Source organism: Nomascus leucogenys, chromosome 15, assembly GCF_006542625.1.
Source record: "Nomascus leucogenys isolate Asia chromosome 15, Asia_NLE_v1, whole genome shotgun sequence".
Lineage (NCBI taxonomy): Eukaryota > Metazoa > Chordata > Mammalia > Primates > Hylobatidae > Nomascus > Nomascus leucogenys.
Window position 1 is genome coordinate 47,032,781 of NC_044395.1, and position 26,869 is coordinate 47,059,649.

Sequence of the window (26,869 nt, forward strand, 5' to 3'; positions counted from 1 at the left end):
TTCCTAGGTTCCTCTTTTCTCTTCCTGAAAAAAACACACAGGCTCTTTTTACATTGAATTTTAATACTAATCCCTCCTGATAATTAGACATGAAATAACAAAAATGGTAAACTATATCAAGTTACAATGGTTAAGAAATCTTACTGAATTCTATCAGGCATGTTTCCTGGTCTATAATTTTTGACTTCTTGAGGGAAATGCTAACTAGGAGTCCCAAACATTTATTCTTTAAGGTAAATTTCTTCAGAAGTCTTAGTCTAAGGCTAGCATATCCAATCAGAGAAAGAAAATTAAGATGATCTAGGTTAATTTAGGTGCTATCCTAGGCTAAACAATAGCCACCTAAAGATAACATATCCTAATCTCAGGAACTTGTAAAGTTACTTTATAAGGAAAAGGGGACTTTGCAGAAGTGATTAAATTTAAGTATCCTACATAGGGATATTATCCTGGATTATCTGGGTGAGCCCTGAATACAGTCACAAGTGTCCTGTTAAGAGGGAGGCAGAGGGTGATTTGACACACACACAGATTGAAGAGGAGGAGGCAATGTGACCACCGAGGCAGAGATTAGAGTTATGCAGCCAGCCACAAATCAAAGAATGTCAGCAGCCACTACAATCCGGAAGAGACAAGGAACAGATTCTCTTTAGCACGTCAGAAAAGATGGTGTATTGGTCGTGGTGGCTCATGCATGTAATCCGAGGACTTTGGGAGGCTGAGTCTGGTGGATCACTTGAGTCCAGGAGTTCGAGACCAGCCTAGGCAAAATGGCAAAATCTCATCTCTACAAAAACAAAAGACAAAACCAAACAAGCAAAAAACAAACAAAAATGAAACAGGCATGGTGGTGTGCACCTGTAGTCCCAGCTACACTGGAGGCTAAGGAGAGATCACCTGAGCCTGGGTGGTCAAGGCTGCAGTGAACCGTGATTGCACCACTGCACTCCAGCTTGGGTGACACAGTGAGATCCTGTCTCAAAAGAAGAAAAGAAAAGATTGTGATCTGGTGAACACCTTGATTTTGAACCAATAATACTGATTTCAGACTTCTGACATTCAGAACTGTGAGACGATAAATTTCTGTTGTTTTAGCCCATGACGTCTGCAGTGATTTGTTAGCACAGCCACAGGAAACTAATAGAAGGGCCCACTTCTCTTAAATTCCTATCGTTTAACCTGTGGGGTTGGTAATATCCATTTTAAGGGGTTCTTGCCCCATTTCTTTACCTTTTCTGGTAATTAATTGTCAAGCTGAGCAGAAACTATTTTTATATTGCTGAAGAGTTACGCTTGAGAAATTGGGATTTGAGAAACGCATAGAAAGAAAGATGATATACTTAACCACTATTCCTTCATCTAATAAACATTGTGTAAATTCCTACTATGTGTCAAGCTTTGTGCTAAGTCCTAGAATAAAAATGGAGTAAGACAGGATTTTTGTCCTTAAGAAGTTCAACTGAGTAGCAGAATTAGACACACACATACGTATAATTAAATTAATTTGTAGAAAATGCAGTAATGATTATGTACAAAGAGTATTGTATTTCCCCAGTGCATTTCATATTTTGAAAAACACTGTCTACAAAAAAGTTTCTGGGTTTAAGTAATATGTAATAGGTAAAGAACAGTTCTAACCGCCAATAGGTTTTATAATTAACATAGGAAGACCAGTGTTATACTACTAGCTTACCATTATTTCAGCCAAAAATCAAAGGTATCTGTCATTTGAGTTTTTATTGTGAAGTCTGTTCCTGGCAAAAGTGTGAATTTTCTTATAATATTTTAAATACTCATGTGGCTACAGAACTCTCTTCTCATTACCTTCAAGAGTGGCCTTTCCTAGTTTGGGAAATACAGCAACTATGTCATTAAACAATCTGGTTGGCCAGGCGCGGTGGCTCACGCCTGTAATCCCAGCACTTAGGGAGGCTGAGGCCAGTGGATCACCTGAAGTCAGGAGTTCAAGACCAGCCTGCCCAATGTGGTGAAACCCCGTCTCTACTAAAAATACACAAATTAGCTGGGCGTGTTGGCACATGCCTGTAATCCCAGCTACTCTACTTGGGAGGCTGAGGCGGGAGAATTGCTTGAACCCAGGAGGCGGAGGTTATAGTGAGCCGAGACTGTGACATTGCACTCCAGCCTGGGCAAAAAGAGCAAAACTTCATCTAAAATAATAATAATAATGATAAAACAATCTGGCTTAGAGAAAATTGTATTGCAAAGAATCTCATTAATGAGAGTTCTCGTATAACAGGACACTAGCTCTGTCCCTTGGGTATGGCTTGGAGTACTGTTTCCTGGTAAAGCAACATAAACAGATCTCAGGCCCCTTTTACAGTTATGAAATAATAGCCATAAGTAATAACCAACATTTATATAAGCATTCTATCATTTTACAAAATAATTTTACAAAAGTACCTGATTATAGGTTGTTTTAATTGTAAGCAAACCTAGTTTCATTACCTCAAGCAAATTTCTTCATCTCTTTTAGCTTCTGTTTCTCATCTTTTTTTTTTTTTGAGACAGAGTCTTGCTCTGTCGCACAGGCTGGAGTGCAGTGGTGCGATCTTGGCTCACTGCAACCTCCGCCTCCCAGGTTCAAGCAATTCTTCTGCCTCAGCCTCCTCAGTAGCTGGGACTACAGGCACACGCCACCACGACCGGCTAATTTTTGTATTTTTAGTAGAGACAGGGTTTCACCATGTTGGCCAGGATGGCCTCCATCTCCTGACTTGGTGATCCACCCGCCTCGGCCTCCCAAAGTGGTGGGATTACAGGTGTGAGCCACCGCGCCCGGCAGTCCATTTCTCATCTTTAAAGTGAGAGTGCTAACACGCACATGGAGGGCTACTATGAGAATGGAGTGAGATTTTGTATATGAAGTAGCAAAGACAGAGCCTGGGACTTAATAGGTACATTATTAAGAGTTGGAGCCATTTTTTAAACCTTTTGTCTTTTTGTTATTTTTGCTGTTGTTCTGAAAGTCGCTTAGCTTTTAAAAATGGTCTCTTATTTTACTATTCTTGAATTGCTTCACGCTTCTCAACTCATGACAAGAACCTATTCTGCCAATGAACCTTCTGCCCCCATCTATTGAAATTAAAGCTTAGGAGCACCAGTGCATCCCAGAATTTGACTTCCCTCCAGTGGTGAGACTCCTTGGGTTCTTCGTGTGCTCTTTCCCTGATCCTTTAGGTGTCACATGGTCAAAAAGAACATAGTATTATTTATAAATAATATGCTCTCTAACTTCAGAAAGATTTAGGACAGCTTTCTGGATTTGGTCATGCATGAAACAGGAAAAACAGGCTATTAGAAAATTGTGTGAAGTCTAACAGGGACTTGATATGAATTCATTTTGCTTTTTCAAACTGAGGACTGCAATCATTAATCAGTTCATTAAATTAACTGGAATAAGTATATTGCATATAGTGAGAGTAGTATTATTTTTTTGAAATTTTAGTTTTAATTATATCCTATGGCCTGTGTTGTAAGATTTTTTTAAGAGTTTAAAAACCCTTCAATTAAGCAACTAGTAGTAAACTTTTTCTGTCTCTCATTAGTTGTTAAATTTGGAAAAGTTCTTGGTTTAACAAACCTTTATTGGATATCTATTTTGCATCAGATATTTTTCTACATGACAGTGACATTTTTTTCTCTCTCTTTTCTAATACTGATTTGTTGCAGTGTCAAATAGGTACCTGGGTCAACTCCACACCCTCCTCACTCTTCACTGGGCCTCTGGTACAAGATTGAGAGGATTCCTATTACTTACTAAACAGACCAGGTAGTAAAACAAAAAGATTCCCGAATAGACTGAATCTAAGTTCCCCTAGAGCCCCTAAGAATTACATCAGCTTTAACCATTAATTCCCTGGGTTCTTCTTATTCAGTAATGTCTTAAAACCTTTTTATCATTATGGGATGGGCGGGCAAGGGGATAAAGAAACTGATGGCTGGTGGGAAGCCTTAGGTAAGCGCTGTCAGGGGGGCTGTAGTTTGGGAGTGGGATAATTTGCTGAGGAAGGGTGGGAGGAATGTGAGCTAGTACACAAAAGGCTGTTTCCGGCTCAAATTTCGTTACCAAGGCTCTTTGAGATGAACTTTTTTGGGGGAAAACAACCAGTCCAAAAGAGCTGTGTGTGTGTGTGTGTGTGTGTGTGTGTGTGTGTGTGTGTGTGTACGAGGGGGCGGCGAGGGTCCCCACTTTTAGTATGAGTAGCATTGTTCACATGTTTGCCAGTATTTTGGAGCCTGGAAGGCCTGGCTAGAGGCTGCGGGGGACGCCTCCAAGTTCCCACCCGGGACATCCTGAACAGCAGCAGCCACAACAACAGGCTCGCCCCTAGACAAAGGCACGGCGCGGCGCAGCAGACCGGTGCAGCTTGGGCCGCGCGGCTCGGAGCGCTGGGCGTCGGGGCAGCTGAGTGGGCAGAGCTGACCCGGTGCGGGTCGGAGTCAGGGCGCACGGAAAACCCGGCTCTGGGTAGCAGACCCCGCCCGGGCTGGCTCGGCGCCGGGCCTTCGGGCTTCCACTCAGTCTTTGACCCTCGGTCCTCGCTCAGTGGCCCCACAGGCCGCACAACTGTAACCGCTGCCCCGGCTGCCGCCCGCTCCTTCTCGGGCCGGCGGGCACAGAGCGCAGCGCGGCGGGGCTGGCGGCATGGCTGTGTCCTGGAGGAGCTGGCTCGCCAACGAAGGAGTTAAACACCTCTGCCTGGTAGGATGGCGGGCTAGGCTCTCCTTGCATTTTCTCTGTCCTGCAGCGATTTTGATTCATTCTCTGAGTGTGCACGGGTGGGAAGCTGGAAGTGGAAGTTTTGTCTTAATTCGAACATTCTCAACTAACAAAACTTTATGCTGAGGATAACAATGAACACACCCCCCTCCCCAACCCCCGCGCCTGTCCCCCAAATGCATGATAATTTTTCTGCACATTGATGGGAGAGATGTGGAGGAAGAGAGAAGAGGTCATTTTCAGTGAACACAGCTTTTCCTTTTACCTTTTAAACATTTTTGCTCCCTTTGTTCTTTTCTCGGATTACTTCAGTTTGCTTGGGATATGGTGATGTCATTAATTTCTTAATCTCATTTTGTACGGCAGGGGATAGCTGTAAATCATTTAGGAGACCTATTTGCAACCCAAATGCTTAGTCTCAGGTGAAAGGGCTGGGTAAAGTCAGATTTGTTTTCCTCTGAGTGGTTTTCAGCTTGCTGGTTAATTGAAAATGCTTTCTGCAGTTACTGATTTAGGTTCCATTGAAAGCACTGTGTCCAAGAATTTACCTGTGGTTTCTATTCATCAGGTAATAATTATTTTCAATTTTTGTTTTCTGTCTCTCATGTCTGATTGGTTTAGTTCATCTGGCTCTCCATGAATGTCCTGCTTTTCTGGAAAACCTTCTTGCTGTATAACCAAGGGCCAGAGTATCACTACCTCCACCAGATGTTGGGGGTAAGTAAGTTGAACTTGGATAATCTGGTGGAATGGGTTTAACACTGGCAGACGTTGCTACAGGTTTGGTCAGTTCCATTCATTAAAGAAATGTGCACTCTTCACTTTGAAAACATTTGTTGTTCTCTAAAGTGGTCACATTTTCTTGATTTATCGTTTACCTTATACAAGTTAAAAAGATTGACTCTCTCAAGAACCAAAGGTAGTATCTGCTGAAGTGAAACGAATGAACCTGCCAGACCAGGTTATTGGTGCCTTAAAAATTTGCTACTTATTGCCAGCTGCTAAGTACCCTGAAGGATCTGATTCACTAGGAGGATCAACCAATAACAAGCTTTTAGTTTATACTTATCAGTGCTTTTAGCCTGCTCATGAGCTTATCCAGAGGATTTCTGCACTGTTTGCTTTTACTGACAACTCTCACAAAGTATGGGTCTAATGGGGTTATTCATTTCTGGGCAGTTCTCAGTGCTTGCTTTGGGTTAGTGGCTGATGATATTCCAGTATTCTACTATAATGTGAGAAAGATACTGGGCAAAACTTTTTTCTGATTTATTTTATGTTAATATTTTTCTTTCTTTCTTTTCTATGATGTTTCTGATTTCATTCTTCCATTCCATCTCCTTCTTATTTGACTGCTTAACAGAAGATAGTGTCACTGAAGGCATACTACTTTGCACAAGGAGATTGCATTTTCTTTTTCTTTTCTTTTCTTTTTTTTTTTTTTTTTTTTTTTTTTGAGGCAGAGTCTTGCTGCGATGCCCAGGCAGGAATACAGTGGAGTGATCTCGGCTCACTGTAACCTCCGATTGCCTGGTTCAAGCAATTCTCCTGCCTCAGACTTCTGAGTAGCTGGGACTACAGGCATGCACCAGTACGCCTGGCTAATTTTTGTATTTTTAGTAGACACGAGGTTTCACCATGTTGGTCAGGCTGGTCTAGAACTCCTGACCTCAAGTGATCCACCTGCCTCAGCCTCCCACAGTGCTGAGATTACAGGCGTAAGTCACCATGCCCGGCCGAGATTGCATTTTCTAAGCAACAAGCAAAAAGTATAAAACCCTGGAAAAACTTAGGGAACCTGAAAAAATAGATTTTGCATTTTGGTAGGGGGGGCGTGCAGAAAAAAAACACATTTTGCTTTTTTATTTTTTTTCATGGTTTAATGACTACTTAAAATTAAGATGAGTTCAGACACATTCAGTGGAACCAGCTCTCCCTTCTATGTTTTACACGGACGGATCTTATTTATCTGTAATTCTCAGTACCCAGACTAGTGATTGGCACATATTAAGCCTGCAACAAGTTGCAGTTGAATTAATTAATTAATTTTTTATACAACAAAGTAATATCATAATCTGTTGATCACACACTTTATAAAGTTTAACTTCTAGGTTTTAAGCCAATGGGTTGAAAAAAATAGTCTGTAAAGCTAAACCCATTTTATTGGTAACTCTTCAATTTGAACATTTATTTCTTTCATCCATCCAATCCAGGAACTGTCTTGAAACGTATACATTTCAGATGGGCACCCAGAGAGTAAGACCTCACCTTGCCCCTCAAGTTGTTTACAATATAATGGAAAAACCAACAAGTAAATAATTATAATTCAATAAACAAGAAAAGGTTTCTTCTAATAAACACATGAGGTCTGATAACTTTTTGGTTTTGTTTTCTAGTATTTCCCCATTAGGTGTAAGTTAATGAATAGGACGTTTTTCAGTAGAAGCTTTATCTCATCTATTACATAACTTGATGAACAACTTGGAGAAAACTCTTTAGATATAGAATGGTAAAATTTGCTCTGGATCACGAGGTATTTGTATTAATATAAAGATCTAAGAATTGGAAATTTATTCCAATAACCTACAAAGCCATAACTGAACTTTGGATTTTAGCTTTGTGACATAGTATAAGCTAAAATAACATCTTATTTTTTAAAAAAATAATTATTTGGAAACCTACTCATTAATTTTTATGAACTTGGATACTGTATAACTGAATTTCAAATTTATTTTGGTGATAAGTCAGATATGATTAAGATCACATATGCACAGAAACATAAACCAACAAATTTGGAAAACATTTAAACTATGTTTCACCTCTCCACTTCCATCCCACTTCACTGCTTCTGCTTGAATAATAGACTGGCTAATGAGCTTCAAGGGCTGCTGGTACATAGGGCTCAATAAATACTGATCAAGAGAATGAAGAAAAAAAATGATAAAAGGACCAAATGGAAGACTAGGAGCAAAAAAGATGAGAAACAGATTCAAGAAAGGAAAGGTTGTTATAAATTAGTTTTCATGAACACACAAGAATAATTATAGTGAGTTATATTTGAGCTATCTAGTAAGTATTCTTCATTTTACCAAGAGTCACTGTGGACAGGAATGGTCTTTCTACATGCTGAGAGATAAAATATGACTTATAACTTATAAACTTCTCAGTAATTACCTGTTATGAATTTTCCAGTCATTAATTTATCTAAGCTATTTTGGAATAGGTATTTTCAGTCTGTATATTACTTTTTATTGGAAAAGAAACTCCTTCTGCAGTTTTACTATTTATGAAGTAGTGTTTAATTTTATGTCCTAGGCTTATCTTTTCTAATCTTATAATGACTGTTGCATTATTTCATAGAGTAACAATTTGCAGGCACTTTTCAAATTGCAAAGAAATGTAATATGACAAAGAGATAGAATTAATTTTTAAATAAATATTGCTGGTTCTCATGTTTTACATTTTTAAGAACTATATGTTATTAACTTAGCATCTTAGAATGATGCATCTTAGAACTTAGCAAACACTTGGTCCCACTGGTATAGGCATGTGGGATTCCTGAAGAGAGTCTAGGTGTATTATAAGTCTCTTTTCGGTGGATTTTTGGTTTCTAAAAATCATATGTTATTTCTGGAAATGTATTTCATGGTACCATTTAAAACGCAAATAGAAACAATACCTTCATTGCTGAACATTTTGATAATAGCATTGAGTATAAAGTTGCTGTCATTCGTCTGTGAAATGTAAGGTAGTAACAAAGTTGTACTAGTATTATAGGCAGGAAGGACCCACAGTATATCGTCTATTTATTGGAAGACACAGACAATGAGAAGCAGTTAATTCTTAGTAATTGCTTGAAAATCTCTATTTTCTGTTGAAGAATGACTTTTTATTGAAATGTTTACTTACACCTGTGATATGCCAGGAATTTTACAAGTGTTTTGTTTAAGCTAGGAAACTGTTCTCTCTGTTTTACATACGAGGAAATATGGGCTGAGGAAGCTGTATGACTCGCTCAAATACCTTTGAATGGTCAGTGTCAGAGCCAGGATTTGAATACAGCCCTGTCTGGCCTCTGCTTTTTCGTCATACTACATAGCTTTTCTAAACGACTTCACTGGTCCATCTTAGATACTTATACCACTGGTTAGTATTAATTTTTACCAGTGCTGCCCAACAGAAATATAAAGCAAGTCATATATATAATTTAAAGTTTTCTAGTAGCACATTAAAAAAGGAAAAAGAAACCAGTGACATTTATTTACTAATATGTAGCCAACTAACCAGGCAGTAAAAGAGACATCAGGACATGGGTAGTCCTCTTGCTCCTCCTCTACTAAGCAGGAATTGTCAAAGGATGGGAAGTTGTGGAACTACAAAAATTATTGGTTTGGGAGGCCAAGGTGGGAGCATTGATTGAAGCCAGGAGTTTGAGACTAGCCAGAGCAACAAAGTGAGACCCCATCTTTACAAAAAAAAAAATCTCTCTCTCTCTCTCTCTATACACACACACACACACACGCACGCACACATGTTAGCTGGGCGTGGTGGCACATGCATGTAATTGCAGCTACTTGGAAGGCTGAGGCAGGAGGATTGCTTGAGCCCAGGAGTTTGGAGGCAGCAGTGAGCTATGATTAGGCCACTGCACTCCAGCCTGGGTGACACAGCTAGACCCTCCCTCTAAAATAAATAAATAAACAAATAAATAAAATTGGTATAGAATTATAAAAATCTCCCTGCCTTCCGTCTCATCTTCTGAGTTTTCTGAAGGTGGGAACCTTTGAGAACGAAGGTGAAAATATTTACTTCTCAGAACTAGAGTATCCACTTTTATTTCTGGGTTACTATTCTCAGAATAAAATTAAAGAGTAAAAAAATACATATGAATTGACAGAAAAAATAAGATCTTAATTGCTAGAAGATAAAATAACATTGGGATTAATATGTTTTATTGAGGGTTCTCATCATGATTATCCTTCCCCAGACTGGTCTGATCCAGACTGGAGACAACGTGGTCACGGCTGGTTTATGCCTGAGTTAATGTGCTAAGCAGACTGTGCACTTCCTAGGAGATGTTTAATTGTGACATGTCATGAGTTTCGGAATCTTAAAATTAGCTAAGAGGAAAAAAAATCTATTGAGAGAAGCCAAAATGAGCACCGAAACAAGCAAACCAACAAACCAAACAATAGCCTGCTCCACTCCCCCATGGCAGCCTTTTAAATAAGGGACTTCATCGATTGCTTAAAATTAAACTCATTTTCATTTATTTATTTTCGAGAATGGAAAATGTAGTTGCTTGAACTTTATAGAAAGTAGTAACAGGTTATGTTCAACTCTCAGAAATGTAGTTTTCTTTTCTTTTTTTGGAAATATTGGGGCAGTTTAACTCAAAACACCATTTACAGGAGCTCTTGAATTCATGTTTACCTGTTTTGAGTTGTGTTCTTTACATTTTAATAATTAAAGAATATCATGTAATTCCCATAAACATTTTAACTTGAAAAGAGAATGATTTTATGATATCAGATTCAATGTGTCTTATTTATATGTATATATATTCAATGTGTCTTAGTTATATATATTAGATTTTTTCCCTCCAAACTATTCAATTTCAAACTAGTTATTCACATGGTGTCATGATGATATTTTAATTTTTATTTTGCTTTTATTCACAAATATTGTTTTAGATCTGCTGCGTGATCATGAAGCTTTTTTTTAACTTTTATTGAAATATCTGTGCTCTTGAGCATTCAGATTCTTTCTAGTGAAACACTGGGATTATCTTTCTTTAGTCTATCATTATCCATTAGAAACATTAACTAATTTACCCTCTCAAGAGTCCTAGAAGTTATATCATAACATTTTACAGAGACAGAAATCTGATGTCATGTGAATTTCTTAAGGTCAGAGACTGGAGTCTGTGGACAAATGGACCTAGGATTTTAAGTCGATGTTATTTTCAAAGCTGGTCTGGGCAGCTTTAATTCTGCTGAGAATGAATATATGATCCCTGTTACTTTCAGAAGAGATTTGGTCATTAAATCCTAATTATACAGACTATAAAAGTCACTAACTAGAGTTGCTCAGGCACACGTTATGATAACAATTCAGGGGACATTTTTAGATGAGTGTTATTTTGCTTGTTTTTTTTCATTCTTAACATTCTGCTATTTAAACACAATTTTCTTCTTGTTTATTGGCAGGTAAAATGGGTTATATTTCTTTAATGAAATTATATTCTTTATCTATTTACAATAGACACTGATTCATAGAATTTTAGACTTGGAAGGAAACTTTGATATCTTTACTTAACTTTTCATTTTCCAAAATGGAAAAATGAGATTGAAGTGATTTGTTCACTATCACCTACTGAATTAGTGACTTGGTCACTATTTAGTCTATTGTTCTCCTTAGTCCAATATTAGCCGCTATAATGAACAGCTGTATGAACACACGCAAGAACATTTTAAACCCCACACACTATGGACTACTAGCTTTACATTTTAGGTGAAATGATACTTTAAAATGTCTAGCAATTTAAGAAGCTAGGGAAAATGATTGATTAACTTTCAAAATAAAATATATTTTTAGTATTGTAGTTGTTTGAGACTTGCTGATAAATTGTGAAGGAATTATGAGAATTTTTATTTAAATTTTTTCTGATTTCACAATACTTTTCAGAATTCTAAGACTCAATATTTAACCTCGTTGTGATATATAGCTAAATGCTAACTGCATAATTCTCCTTTATCAGTATCATCCCAAACAGCATAGAATTGGAAGTTAGAATGAATCTCAAAGATAGTCAAATCTTTATTTTTTAATAAATGATATGAATAATATCAATAACAGATTGTGCTCAGTGATAACTGGCTAAGACTAGACACATTAGTCTAAGAGCTTTGCACTGATTAATTTATTTAATTGTCTCATCCATAGTATGGAGGGCATGTTTTCAAGCTTTTGTTTTGTAGCTGAGAAATTGAGTTAGAGGGGTTTTATAACTTGCTAGTGAGGGACAGAAGCAGGACTCAAGCCCAAAGATCCTGGTTCCAGAACTTGTATTCTTGTTTTATAAAATTTTAATTGACAAATGCCAATTGTATTTATTGTGTACCACATTATATTTTGAAATATGTGTGTATTGTGAAATGGCTAAGTCGAGATAATTACCATGTATATTACCTTACATGCTTATCTTTTTTTTTGTGATAAAAGCACAAAATCCACTGTCTTAGCAATTTTCAAGAATATATTGTTATAAACTATAGTCACCATGTTGTACAATAGATCTCTTGAACTTATTCTTCCTGTCTATCTGAAATTTTGTATCCTTTGAATAACAGCTACCCAACCCCCTCCTACCCCCACCAGCTCCTGGTAACTACCATTCTACTCTCTACTTCTGTAAATTCAGTTACATTCTTTCTTAGATTACACATATAAGTAACATTATGTGGTATTTGTCTTTCTGTGCCTGGCTTATTTTACTTAACTTGATGTCCTTCAGGTCTCCTTTCATGTTGTCACAAATGACAGGATTTCCTTCTTTTTTGTAAAGCTGAGTAGTATCCTATTATGTATATATACCATGTTTTCTTTATCCATCTATCTGTTGACCAAATTTGTATTCTGAGCCATTGTGCTCTGTTGTCTCTTCGCAACATTAATATTAGGTTGAATCATATAGATTGGTAGACCAAAAACGTCAAATATCAGCCATTTTATATGGCTCAACCTAATAGCAACTGTTACCATTTATTGATTATATATGGTGTGTCAGACACAGTTCTTGGCCCCTTACTTTTATAATCTCATTTAATCCTTATATTTAATTGAATCCTTGTAACAACTGTAGAAGATAGGAATTATTGATTTTTACAGAACTGAGAAGCTTAGATTAGGAACTATTTGCTTTTTACAGAATTGAGAAACTAAGATTCTGAGTGGTTCGGTAACTTTCTGAGTAGTTAGGTTAGGTAGCTGACTAGTAGAGAAGCCCAGGTTGAGCCCATACCTGTCTGAAACTGAAGACCATGCTCTCAATCACTCTGCTTTCCAGGTGAGGTTCTGAAACAGGTAGTGTTAGAACCTGCAATTCTCTACTCTTGTCTAAGGTCCTTATACATTTTGCCATGGTGGCACTGAATATACTGTTTGTGTTTCCCTCTGTTTGCTGTTTGCATGTTAGTGTGATTTTTGTATCTGTTAAGAAGTATTTGATCAGAAGTAAATGCAAGCATATATGCATTATTCTTATATATGAGGTGGACTTGTATAACTAATACCTACTCTGTTAGTTTGCTAGGGCTGCCATAACAAAGTACCACAGACTCGGTGGTTTAAAGGAAAGAAATTTCTTCATAGTTCTAGAAGCTAGAAGTCCAAGATGAAGGTGTCAGCAGGGTTGGTTTCTTCTGAGGGCCTCTCTCCTTGGCTTATAGAGGGCTCTGTTCTTCCAATGTCTTTGCATGGCCTTCCTTCTGTGTGTCTGTCTTAATCTCTTCTTATAAGGGCACCAGTCATATTGGATTAGGGCCCATCCCAATGACCTCATTTAACCTTAATTACCCCTTTAAAGATTGTGTCCAAATATAGTCACATTGTGAGTTAAATTTAACTTGGTACAACTACCAACTTTGTCAGTCTTCCTCTGGAAGCTAAGCATGCATTTTGAGAAATTAATTTGAAATTAATGTAGTTTTTTTTCTCCTTAATTGTAGAAGCCCAGCCGAGCGCTAGCATTCCAGAATGACACAGCACAAGAGTCCTTCCCAGGCCTTTTTAGGAAGGTGTTGTAATGTTCCTCCTTAGAGGTTTGTCCAGCTTTATTCTCAGCCCCACCCAACAACTATTTTAAACATGCTCTTACACAACCCTTTCTTCCCTCCATGACCTTAAAGAAGAAAATCAGATAAATTAGCACCTCTGAGGAGTAGCATCAATATTTTATTTTGATTTTTTAGATCTTGGCATCAAGAGTATGAATTCAGGGAACTGACTCCCAGAAAAGGAAGTAGTGAATATTGAGGAACTACTTCACCTTGCACACCACTGAGGCCAATAATAGTAGCAGTCGTCGTAGCCCTAGTCCTAGTCATAGTTGTGTATACTTTCTTCTGGGCAATGCTCAGCCTGGAGGGAGAAGAGCCTGTAGAACTGTGGACTTCCTAGTCCATTTACCCTGCTTGATGGATGAATTTCATATAGTTAAATGCTTTCTTTATGGACTCAGTGCAAAGCTGAATGTGGATTGTAGGTCCTCTAACTCCTGGTCAGTGTTTCTTCATGTCCGTCATGCTAAGCATTGTGTTTATCATAAAACTGATTTTAAAATTGCCTAAGTAATTCTGGAGAGAAAAATAATTATAATTTCTTACTGAAAAGGTCATGGGCTTTGGAGCTATATGGATATGAATTTCAATTGTGGTTAAGCGTTTCTCTCCCTTTGTGATTTTGACATACTATTCTCTCAGCCTAGTTGTAAACCCTACTCATAAAATAGGACTTAAGCCCTACTCTTAGTTTAGATGGAAGGACAGCATGAGAAAATGCTGGTGAAGTGCTTAGCACGTGGCACATAGGCATTCAGCAAATTGGTAACTATTACTATAAATATTAAATAATGGTAATTAGTATTAATGGCATCAATATTATGAATAGAACCAAATGGTAATATTGTATTGTGTATATACACACACACACACACACACATATATATAACATATATATATGCACATATATATATGTATGTTAAAAAGAATTCAGAGACATAAAGATGGAAGGGATTTGCTGAGCATACAGATGCTGAGCATATGAGATGACATCTAGGACAGAGATTTACCCTTTGATCTATTATTTCAGTGCTCACAGGGGTGCTTAATAAATGGATGTTTGATGATGAGGTTGTATGTTTGCTTGTCAGTAGGGACATGTTACCTTCAGTCCTTTGGTTGACCTTTGGCTGCCTCCCTGATCCTCTGGAGAGAGGAAGACTATTTACTGCTATTTGCTATTGGCAAAAAGTTTGTGGCAATTTGGCTATGATTGTTGGGTGGAATTTTAGTTTGAGGTGGAACACATTTCATTCAACAAAACATTACTTAATACTTTTTATTAATCTTCACTGAATCTTGGAATTTCAACAGATGAATAATATAAATTACCTATCTCAGATTATTGTAAATTTTAAAGAAAATTAAAATAAATAATAATAATAGCTAGAGCTAGCTTTCATTGCAGTCTTTTCTTGGGCCTGACATTGTGCTAAGTTCCTGTTATGTTCTTTGCTACAGTCTCCACTATTCTACAAGGTAGGTTCTATTCATAAGAGGAAGCTAAAGAACAGAATTTGTAAGCAATTTGCTCATTGATTATAAGCACCTAACATGAAGTCTATTCCATAATAGGAGCTGTAAAAATGTCAGTTGTCTTCTTTCCTCCCTCTGCTCTTATCCTTCACAGCCTCATAAAATAATTCACCTTACTGTTTTATACCCCAGGAAAACATGATGGAAATATTCTACTCATCTCAGAATATTGTGCTGAGCATTATGACTTAATACATAAGAAAGTAGTTTGAAGAATTAAGTTTCACAAATGTGAAACAGTTGTTATGTAGTGTTTTTCTCTCCTATCATTTCACAAAGCTTTTAAGGCTCCAGTCGTGGTGCCATGACATTGTTCCCCTGGACATCATTAAGGAAAGTTTGAAGAAAGGAATGTGACGTTTGTCTTCATGCCAAAAAAAATGGCAGTCAACCCTTAGCATGCAATATGCTTTACCTTTGCAGTGTGACTGTTGAAGTGGGATTGTGAAAGTCTGTGACATGTTGTAATTAATAGTAAAACAAGTACATACAGTTGACTCTTTAACAGCAAAGACTTGAACTGCGCAGGTCCAGTTACATGCAGATTGTTTTCAACCAAATGTGGATTTGCAGGATGTGAAACCCGCATATACTAAGGACCGACTTTTCCTGGAGGCCAGTTCCATGGGGACCACTGGGGCACTTGAATATTCACAGATTTTGGTATATGTGGGGATCCTGGAACCAATCCCCCACATATACCAAGGGATGACTGAAAGAGCAAATTACATAGGTAGAGAGTGAGTCTATGTGATTCCTAGAATTACATCCTAATGCAACTTTGTGATATAATAAAACTCAAGCAATGTGATTAGTATCTAGTGAAAAGTAGTTTACTTTCAGTTCTGACAGTGAGACTAAAGGAAAAGTAAATAAAGGAAAAGAAGGACTTTGTTCAATCAGTAGAAATTGTGTTCATCTTTAGAAATTAGAAAGTTGAATTTGACAATGGCTCTCATATCTAAATGGAAGCTATCAAAGGTTTTCATGGATATGGGAACCCATGAAAGGATTGTTCAAGGTCTCCAGACACATATCAAGACTTTCAGAGGTCTAATATATTTTAAGGGAAGAAGAAATTAGTGATATAACCAAAGTATAGTAATTTTATATAGCTGAGAGTTTTTTTTCTAATGGAGGCATTTTAACAATAGGGTATAATAAAGAAAAGATTATATGGAATGCCTTTCTGACTATATCTCTTTTCTTTATGATCAAATTTTCAAATACCTGATTTCAAATTGCAAATAATCTCATTAACATGATCATAGAAAGCTAAGGTCCGGTGGGAGGATCTGGAGTGGCAGTGACCCAAACAAGTTTCTTTTTTCCCCATGCTATACTTTTGATTCTCTTTGTAAGCTTCCTTTTATTCCAATATGCCTTCCTTTATGTGCTTTTCCTTTAGTATCTTATACTGAATAAAATCCCTGCTACTCCACCTTATATGGAAGCACAGACTTCAAGGAGGGTGAAGATCTCATAAGATGAGAAAGTTGTAGAACAAGAAAATAACCACCTATTGAGAATACTTAGGAGATAAGGTCATGAGAGTACTTTTATTTCTCACTGATTTTCCTCAGCCACATTTCATCTTTTTTTTTGAAGATGAAACAAAACAGGATCTCATTGTGTTGCCCAGGCTGGAGTGCAGTGGCTATTCACAGGCATGATCATAGTGCACTACAGCCTTAAACTCCTTGGCTTAAGTGATTATTCTCTGGGGTTGCAGATGGGCTTAGACTGTGTAGAACCCATCACTGAACTAACTTTTACTATTTTGATTTTGTACTTTTTTAAAAAACATAAGAGTGAAAGAATGAGTCAAACGTAAATCTTGGAAGAGTTTAGTTTATGGGCTGAGAATGGATCTACAAGGTTTCTTTAAATTTGATCTACTTGAAGAAAATTGGTCTTAGACTTGTACTAGGTTTAAATCTTGAGTGTGTCATGCTTGAAGAAAATTGGTCTTAGACTTGTACTGGGTTTAAATCTTGAGTGTGTCATGCTTGAAGAAAATACATTTTGTTCAGTGCACAAATTTTAGGTATATGAAAGTTAATTTGTTAAATCCTTCATGACCGTCATTCTGATTCTTGTTAAAATCAAGTGTCTGCTATCATCTTTTCCTGAGCACATACTGTCTATCAGCTCAAATATCAACTATGGTAATATCTGTGAAAAGTCGACAACATCAGTGAGAGTGGCATGATGTCATGAAAAGAACATAGATTTTGTGGAAAATTGATTTAAGTTGAAATCTCAACTTCACCTCTTAACAAATATACCTGTAAATGATTTATTAAAATTTTGAAAGCCTCAGTTTTCTCAGTTTTCAGTTGAGATTTATATTATTAATTGAGCTACATGAAAATTTCAATATAGAAACATTTTGACTTAAAAAATGACAATTTAGGTTAACCTGTGTTTAGTGTAACCTAATATATCACTTATAAGATTTTTTTTGGCAGGGGAGAGGGGCAGGCAAAGAAAGGAAAAGATTAACCAAGGTGAGGAGGAAATGAGTGTAAGGCTCTCAAAAAGTGTTAATTCCCTTCATCCTAATGGCAAGTTATAGTAGACAAATTTATGACAATGCTAAGACTTATTTATTTCAGAAAACATCTTTGGAATTAAGAATGTTTTGAAGTTGAAATTTATTTATAAACATTTGTTAATGATTATAAAAATTTCCAACAGCTAAGAGAAAATACCTTCTAGTTTAGAGCAAAGCATGCATTTTGAAGTGATATGAAAAAATATTTTGCCAATGACAGTATATATTATTTTCTTAGTTAGAATTTCAAAAATATTTAAGCTCACAGTTAATTGTTTTCCAGTTGGCTGTGGTTTCCACATTTTAGCTCCCAAATTCTCGGCCTTTATAAAACCTCTGTCAAGCAGCTCATAAATTGAGATATACATGAAAAGGACCCATTTTATAGGAGAGTAACAGTAAATTATTCCCATAAAAACAAAAAAGTTTTAAAAACTTTTTTGATATCAAGTACAGGATATTTAATCAAACATATACCTCAGTTCATAACACACTATCCTCATGGGTCTGTGCAAGACTTCTTTTTACTTTCTTCATCATTCATTCATTTATTAATTTATCAATTTAATCATTCTCCATTATTCAATCCCACTCTTCCGGGGTCCCCAGTCCCCAGGCCACAGACAGGGACCAGTTCCTGGCCTGTTAGGAACCGGGCCACACAGCAGGAGGTGAGCAGCTGTCAGGCAAGCAAAACTTCATCTGTATGTACAGCGGCTCCCCATTGCTTGTATTACCACCTGACCTCCACCTGCTGTCAGATCAGCTGCAGCATTAGATTCTCTTAGGAGCATGAACCTTATTGTGAACTGCACAGGAGGGATCTAGGTTGCAAGCTCCTTATGAACATCTAATGCCTGATGACCTGTCACTGTCTCCCATCACCCCCCAGATAGGACCAATTAGTTTCAGGCAAACAAGCTCAGGGCTCTCACTGATTCTACATTGTGGTGAGTTGTATAATTATTTCATTATATATTACAATGTAATAATAATAGAAATGAAGTGCACAATAAATGTAATGCAGTTGAATCATCCCAAAACCACCACTGTCCCCTCCACCAATCTGGAAAAATTGTCTTCCCCAAAACCAGTCCCTGGTGCCAAAAAGGTTGAGGACCACTGCCTTCTCCTTACAATAGCAGTCTTTCTAATGTGCTTGATATTTATCCCTTTTTGGGTGTTTTATGTATATGTATCTTCTAATTCACAAAAATGGCATTGGATCATAGGACTTATTTAGTTTCGTAATTTTTCTCATGTTATTATATTTTTGAAGTCTATTTATGTGGCTGTGTGCTGCTTTTGTTTCTTGCTGCCAACTGCTATGTGGTATTCCACTGTTTACATCTACCACTTTTTATATATCCATTCTTCCAGGCATGTAAGCTCAGATTACCTCTAATTTCCTGCTGCTTCAAATAGCATCATCATGAATATAAAGGATACTGTTGTAATATAAATATTATATGGTATTTTGTTGGATTTGCCTACTAGGTTTTCTTTTAAAAAGGAGCATGAATAAGTTGTTCATTTTGTTAAAAAAATAGCATTTTTTTAGTTACTTGTTATAGGAGTTGGATTTTGTCAGATTAGGATAAATGTGAAAATAATATCAACATGTGGAATGAGTTTACAAATATTAATATATTTGATTTTAATAACTAGTTTTCAGCAAGAAAACTATATTGTGTGATATAAGGAATGAATGTAGTGAGTATTTTAAGTATGATTTAACTTCTGTATATCTTTCTTATAAACTGCACATAATAGTAACCATTTAACCAAAAAAATGCTCTATATATAGTTACAGTAAAAACAACAAGCCTAACAAATATAACGTCAAGCTTGGGAGTACTAGGCAATGGAATAAAAAATATAAAAGAGAACATTAAAAGGATAGGTGCAAATAGTGGAATGGATTTTCTTAAAAGACAGGTAAATAAAAAAGTAGAAAACAACTCACCCTAACTTCCTGAACTGCAAAGTACAGTAGAGTACATAGCTTGTACCAACCCTAAGGAGCAATCGTAGGTTAGGAAGGTTGTGAGATGGAATATGAGTGGAGGTGCTTTGTTTTGTACATGGCAGGATATTAGGATTTTCTTTATTAAAATTGTAGTATGTGTTAACATACTTTTTCCAAAATTGTTTGCTAAATGTCTTAACAGCACATAAGAAAAGCAAACCATAAGAAATATAGTATAGAAATATGATATCACCAGGGACCTAGAGGTTGGAAAATATTTAATGTTTGGGGCCAATTAGTAGTGTTAAAGAGTCAGGAATTTTTGTCCCTTATGCCCTCCTAGTGCCTCAATATTTCTTCCCTATATTACTTGTAACCCCTCTTATTTCTTAGATTGCTATAGTATAATATCAATTATTATAATTTTGTCTCTTCCCTGTTCCTATTCTATTGTATTCTGTCCTGTCCTGTCCTATCCTGTTCCATCTCATCCTAACCTATTCTGTTGAATCCTGTGCTTTACATTAACATACCCTCAGTTATCAAAAGTCTAGAAGAAAAGGGATCAGCGGCTTAATACCCTTCTTCTGAAAGATTCCATCCTAAGCCATTAAATATTTTCAAAGTAATTTTTAGAAGTTTATCATGCATTTTCCAGTATGAACATAATGCATACCATTAGGGAAAAATGAAAAATGCACAAAAGTAGAAATGGAAAATTTTTAAATATTATCAACATTTGAGGACAATATTATTCTTCAAATTGTATTTTTAAGACTTACCCTACTTTATTTTCTTAAGAAAAATAATTTTTCTTATAACTGTTTTATATTTACTAATTGTTTTCTTATTATAGAAAATAGGGAAAAGAAAAAAAATGTTATATATATCATCACTCACACATAACCACCATTAACATTTTGGTGCATGTCCTCAGTACAAGTTTTTTATTTTTTTAAGTAGGAGTGTGATTATTCAGAATCAACAGTTTTGTTTCCTGCTGTAAAATATAGCATAAATATCACATTAGATTTATCTCTGTTATCACAAACTCTTTAAGCATTATGTTGTTTATTTTTAATATTTCACTGAATAAATAAAACACAAGGCCGGGCACGGTGGCTCACGCTTGTAATCCCAGCACTTTGGGAGGCCGAGGCAGGCGGATCACGAGATCGGGAGATCGAGACCACGGTGAAACCCTGTCTCTACTAAAAATACAAAAAAAAAAAAATTAGCCGGGCGTGGTGGCGGGCGCTTGTAGTCCCAGCTACTCGGAGAGGCTGAGGCAGGAGAATGGCGTGAACCCCGGAGGCGGAGCTTGCAGTGAGCCGAGACTGCGCTGCTGCACTCCAGCCTGGGCGACAGAGCGAGACTCCGTCTCAAAATAAATAAATAAATAAAACACAAAATTTAAACACTCCCATATTTCTGCAAATGCAATTGGCTTCTGTTATTTTACTGACCTAGAAACTGCAATGAAAAACATCATTGTGCAGAATACCCCCTCTGTTTTCATATGTACTTTGGATATATTATTAGATTTTCAAAGTATATTAACTCATTTAATTTCTTTTATTGAGAATTTGTACTGCTTATTTATCTATTGAATTCTTGGTACTTAATTATTAAAATATATTAAATGTCAAAAGAAATACCTGATTCTGTATATTAAACACTGATGATACAATAGAAGAAAATAGAAACTTCCCTCTACATCTTAGAAGTAACCACCTGAATCGCTTTCATTTATGTTTATGTCTATATATCAATGACTGTATATATAGATACAGATATATACATGTGCATATTATTCAGTAATCTGGATGGATATTAATATTTCATTTCTATTATGTGAGGCTAACTTTATCTTTAATGACTACATAGTGCACCATAATGCCATAATGTACACCATAATTTATTTTGCATTTCTCAATTGTTGGACAACTTTAATTTCTTTTTTTTTGGTATTATAGATCATATACGGCAGTGAATATCCTTGTAGAAATTTACTTGTACAATTACAAAAGTGTTTCTGTATGTCATTTTACTTTTTAAAGAAATTCCAAGATGTGATGTATTGGTCTTACTCAATATTAGTTTTTTAGACAAAAAAAGATTGAATTGCATTTCCTTTGTCTTTGTAAAAATGTGGCACTGATGTTGTAAAACTTTTTTTTGTAACATTTGGAAACTATGCAGTGATTGTCAATTGGAGAAAAGAGGACTACAAATATATCATCTTATGTTTGATTTAATTTAATAGGTTGGCGCAAAAGTAATTGTGGTTTTTGCCATGGAAAGTAAAAACCGCAATTAATTTTGCACCAAACTAAACATTATTTTCCCAACAACTGAACTAGTGTGGTCCACTGCATGTTGGCCAATTAAACTCTGTGAAGAGTTTGTCAGAAGAATCTAATGCTTTAACATGTATATATCAGGAAATTTAGGAAAATAGTCTGTACCAAATTATCCATTCATTTAGTCCATCTTAACTGAGTACCTACTGTGTTAGGCATTTTAGCTCTTTCTTTGCATACAGAGTTCTTTCTCTTGGAATTGATAGCTTATTTTGGAGGCAGTGTTTTATTTTTTTTTCCCCAAGGAAAGACTGGAAGAGAGTCAACTTCATTCAGAAGTTTAAAGTCATAGTTAAAAGACATGCCGAATTAGCTAAGATTGCTAGTATTTTGAAGACAGAGATAGAATTTAAAAACAATCGGCCGGGCGCGGTGGCTCACGCTTGTAATCCCAGCACTTTGGGAGGCCGAGGCGGGCGGATCACGAGGTCTGGAGATCGAGACCACGGTGAAACCCCGTCTCTACTAAAAATACAAAAAATTAGCCGGGCGTGGTGGCGGGCGCCTGTAGTCCCAGCTACTCGGAGAGGCTGAGGCAGGAGAATGGCGTGAACCTGGGAGGCGGAGCTTGCGGTGAGCCGAGATTGCGCCACTGCACTCCAGCCTGGGTGACAGAGCGAGACTCCGTCTCAAAAAAAAAAAAAAATCTTACAGATTCAATTAGTAAAAGTTAATAAGAAACAGGATTGAGTTCAGGAGGAGTAAAATAGACAATATGTTTAAGTAGGCTATGCCTAGGAGACATGAGAAAAAAATCTTTATATTGAATATCCTATATTTACTGTATGAGTTTTAATATATATCATTATGGATAGTCTGATTAAAATTCTAATAAATGAGGAGGTTTTATTTTCACGTGTGTTTTCTCTCAATTTTTTTTTTGTTTGTTCAGGCCACCAGTATATCTGTTTTGGCTTCTAATGTTCAGAGGAATGTTGAAAAATTAAAAATGGTTTAAAGATAAAGAGGAACGAGGCAACATTTTGGAATGATTGTTTTTGATGAGCAGTAGCTGAGAGATAACTAAACACTCAGTAATTGTGATCAGATGTGCTGAACCCATGACGTAGGAGACACAAGGCCTGTTTCAGTTATCTAGTCAACCATGCTCTGCAAGACACTTTCAACTTCTCCATGTCTTCTCGTGTGCACAGATAATTTCTGTAGAGGGAGGAAAATGTAAGAGTGACATAAAATCAAATGCTCTGTAACTTTTGAAACCTTGTTGTTGAGCCTTAGAAAGGTGTATAGAATAAGGGATGGGTATAAATATTGATAGGAATTTAATAGATCAACTAAAAATATTTCCACTTCAATAATGTTTTTCAGCCAAAGAGGTCAAACTATTTTCACTTGGTACATTTCTATAAGGAAAAGTGAAGGCAGTGTTTACTATTGTTTAAATTCTTCAATTCTAGGTTCTGGAGACAAGTGGCCTTGGTAGAGGTCACAGGTATTAATTGTGATTAAAATTTCATAATCATTTTCACCTGGTGAACTGTTCACTAGACAATATTGTCTTTAGAAACCCCTGGCTGTGTTCATAGGCAACTCTGAATCCCATTTGTGTTGAAGTTTAACTTTGCCAGACAGACACAGAGTCTAGAAGTGAATGTTTTCTGCCCTCTGTGCTTTTGGCACTGGAAAGACAAGGTAGGCAAAATTGGGACAAAAATATAATGTTATAATATTGCTTTCTTCTCTCTCTGTAATAGCTATGTGTCCTTCTGACTTTTAATAGCTTTTCTAGGGAAAAACTACATTCCACTGAAAATGGAAGAATGTCATTTTTAGAAAGGGTAGATAAAAAAATGGTGACATATAACAGATAGAAAAGATTTGAGTTAAGCATAAGGAAATCTGGATATAAAGTCATGATGAACTGTATATTTTTGGTAGCCCCTTTAGTTTTATGAAAAAAAAATTACACCTTTTTTTTCTTTAGAATTGGTAGCTTCTTTTGGAGACAGTATTAAGGAAAAAGAAAAGCAGATTATAGATGAGAAGATAGGTCAACTTGAGTCAAAAATTACATCACAGTTAAAAGTCTCAAGGGAAGTTAGTTGACAGAAATGAGCTAGGATCATTTGGAATGAATTATAGTTTATTATGGCATTAAGGTACATACATGAGCTTTTGGTTAAACCCCAAGAGCACTGAATTGGTAGTTTATTTTCAGGATTTTTTTTAAAAGAAATGATTGCTTCGATTATTGTTAATCATTTTCTGTTTACTCATGACATGTTCTTCATCATTGTTTTCATATGAAACCTTATCAAAATAGCCTTATCAAAATAGTTAGGTAATAAAGGCCAGGTGCAGTAGCTCATGCCTGTAAACCCAGCACTTAGGGAGGCCAAGGTGGGCAGATCACTTGAGGCCAGAAGTTCAAGACCAGCCTCACCAACTGGTGAAACCCTGTTTCTGCTAAAAACACAAGAAATTAGCAGGTTGTGGTGCTATGCACCTGTAATCCAAGTTACTCAGGAGGCTGAAGCAGAAGAATAGCTTGAACCTAGGAGGTGGAGGTTGCAGTGAGCCGAGATTGCGCCATTGCACCCAGTCTGGGTGACAGAGAGGGACTGTCTCAAAAGCCAAACAAACAAAGAAACAATAACAATAAAAAAAGTTAGGTAATCAGCTTTTCAACTAGTCCTTCACTGAAATGTCATTTTTTATTCTTAAGTGCAGTCTTGTTCCCATGGAATGCCTACTATATTCAAAATTTATATTCCCATTATAATTTATTAATGATATTAACCTAATGATATTAATTAGGAATACAGTTTTGACTTATAGGCATAGGAAAAATAATTTTTTTTCTGATTTTCTGCCATAGACCTTTTTGATTCCTATATAGACCATAAAAATATGCTTACCATAGCTTTGAAAAATTGTATAGCCTACTTTATGTGGTTTCTCTTTTTATTCATGTATCTGTCTCGTGACTGTTTTTTGTTGACTTTTGTTGCTCAGAACGTATTTTCACCAAAGAGTACATATTAGAAACAATTTTATTTATTAATAACCATGCATTTTTGAGGTCCTCAAAGGTTAAGAGGCAGTTTAGGCTTTGCCACTTGCCTGTGCAGCCACTTGCTAGCTTTATGTGGGAGACAAGGAGATAAATACGTAAACCATTACAATAGAAAGAATTAAGTGCTCTAGGACAGATATGGTGAAAGGCAAAAAGGAAACACTGAGAAAGATGCTCCAGATTTGTCTAAATATATGTAAAAGGGAAATTTGAAGAGTTATAAATGAGGGTAGAGATAGGGATATGGGCCCTAGCAAGCCCTTACAAAGAAAGTGACACTGGGGCACTTTCTTCACTTTCTTCTGTAACTGAAAGATTAATAAAGAGTCCATCTGGTAGTTATCATGGGGGTTGGAAGAGGTACAATGCCAATACAAATAGAAGGGATAGCAGCAGTCTGAGCTGTGGATCTGTAGTGTCAACTGAGATAGGTAGTAACAACTTGGGCTAGCTAATCTTCATACTGCATCTGGGAGCTAAACTGAGGCATATAATATAAAAGTATATGTAGCCAAGTAGCCTAATGGTATCATCAGTTAGGCCTGTTTACAGACTTGTAATATAAGTTGGGACAAAAAAAAGGAGGTTGGACTAGAACATCTACACAGTCTCATACAACAGCTATAGTGGCTTTGAAAATTTTCTTTAGTTGGATGCTGTTCTAGAGGAAATCCCAGCCTCTGAAGTGGTGGGGTAGAGAGTGGAGGGTGGAGGCAGAGCTGCTGAGCCTGAGCAACAGGATGGAAAGTGCATGTCCTGAGTTCTGATTCCACATCTTAACTAGATTTCCGGGGTAATCACTTTTGGTATTCTCTTTTTCTAAAATAAGGGCATTGAAGGATCATCTCTTAGCCTCATTCATTCATTCATTTTTTCACCATATATTTACAGAACACATAGTAGTTGCCTAGAACTTTCTTTGAATTCTTTAGATCAAGTGAGTGAAATAAAGCTCAGTTTATATAACTACAGTGGGAATGTCACTTTCCAAAGCTGTGGCTGGAAAGGCAGCCTGGAGATTTGCAGGAAGCCATGCCATAAGTTCATTTAAATTCTGAAACTAGTTCAAATGTGTGGATGACAAGGGACACTAGGATGATGGTAATAACTTCTGTTGACTTCTTACTGTATGGCAAGCACTGCCTTAAACACTATATATGCTCACTTAATACAATAACCCTTTGGGGTAGGTATATTATTATTATTTTCATTTTGCAGATGAGGAAAGTGAGACTGAGATAAAGTCACATAGTTACCTAAGACCACACAGCTAGTTAAGGGCCTTCATATTCAGGTTTGTGTGACTCCAAATTGTCCTCTAAATCAGTGAGTGCTGATCCTGGCTCAGAGCTCCACCCGAGACCTAAGGAATAAGAACTTCAGAAGTGCAGTAGTAGAAAGTGGTTAATTTTAAAATAGCCCATCAGGTAATAACTATATACAGTCCAATATGAGAAGCCTTTGTCAAGATTTACATAAAATGAGAGGAAAATTTTTTGATTGGGTGACAGTATAAGCAACTGAAAGAGTAAGAAAGTATAAAAATATGGAAAGAGCACTAGGCAAGGTGTCCGAATTTGCAACTCTGTTCTGGGGAGTGATGGATTACAAGGGAAGTGACACAGATCATGAAGAGGAGACTTGGGTTCCCATTCTTGCAGCTTTACAAACTAGCAGTGTAAACAGAGGCAAAAAGAAGGTTCAACTGGATGACTTGTAAGGCGTCATGAAAAAACTACAGATTTTTTATTCTAAAGCACAAAAGAATAAGGCTTTGTATAGGCATCATTTGGTTTGATTAAAATTTTCCTTGGGATAGAAGA

At 36.6% G+C, this 26,869-nt stretch overlaps 1 protein-coding gene across 6 annotated transcripts in view; it reads left to right on the top strand.

Annotated features, from left to right (window-relative positions):
* The window catches only part of NOX4 (NADPH oxidase 4), a 175,299-nt gene that overhangs the window by 2,227 nt on the left and 146,203 nt on the right, over positions 1-26,869 (top strand). The window contains exons 2-3 of one of the 6 annotated variants that reach the window (XM_030828912.1): positions 3,694-3,793; positions 5,366-5,461. In XM_030828912.1, coding sequence (XP_030684772.1) covers positions 5,381-5,461 — 81 coding nt within the window. In that variant the 5' untranslated portion in view covers positions 3,694-3,793; positions 5,366-5,380. Of the gene's footprint in view, positions 1-3,693; positions 3,794-4,430; positions 4,727-4,946; positions 5,065-5,181; positions 5,313-5,363; positions 5,462-26,869 lie in introns of those variants that run through there. The other 5 variants (XM_030828913.1, XM_003254496.3, XM_003254497.4 and 2 more) reach the window with 5 other exon arrangements.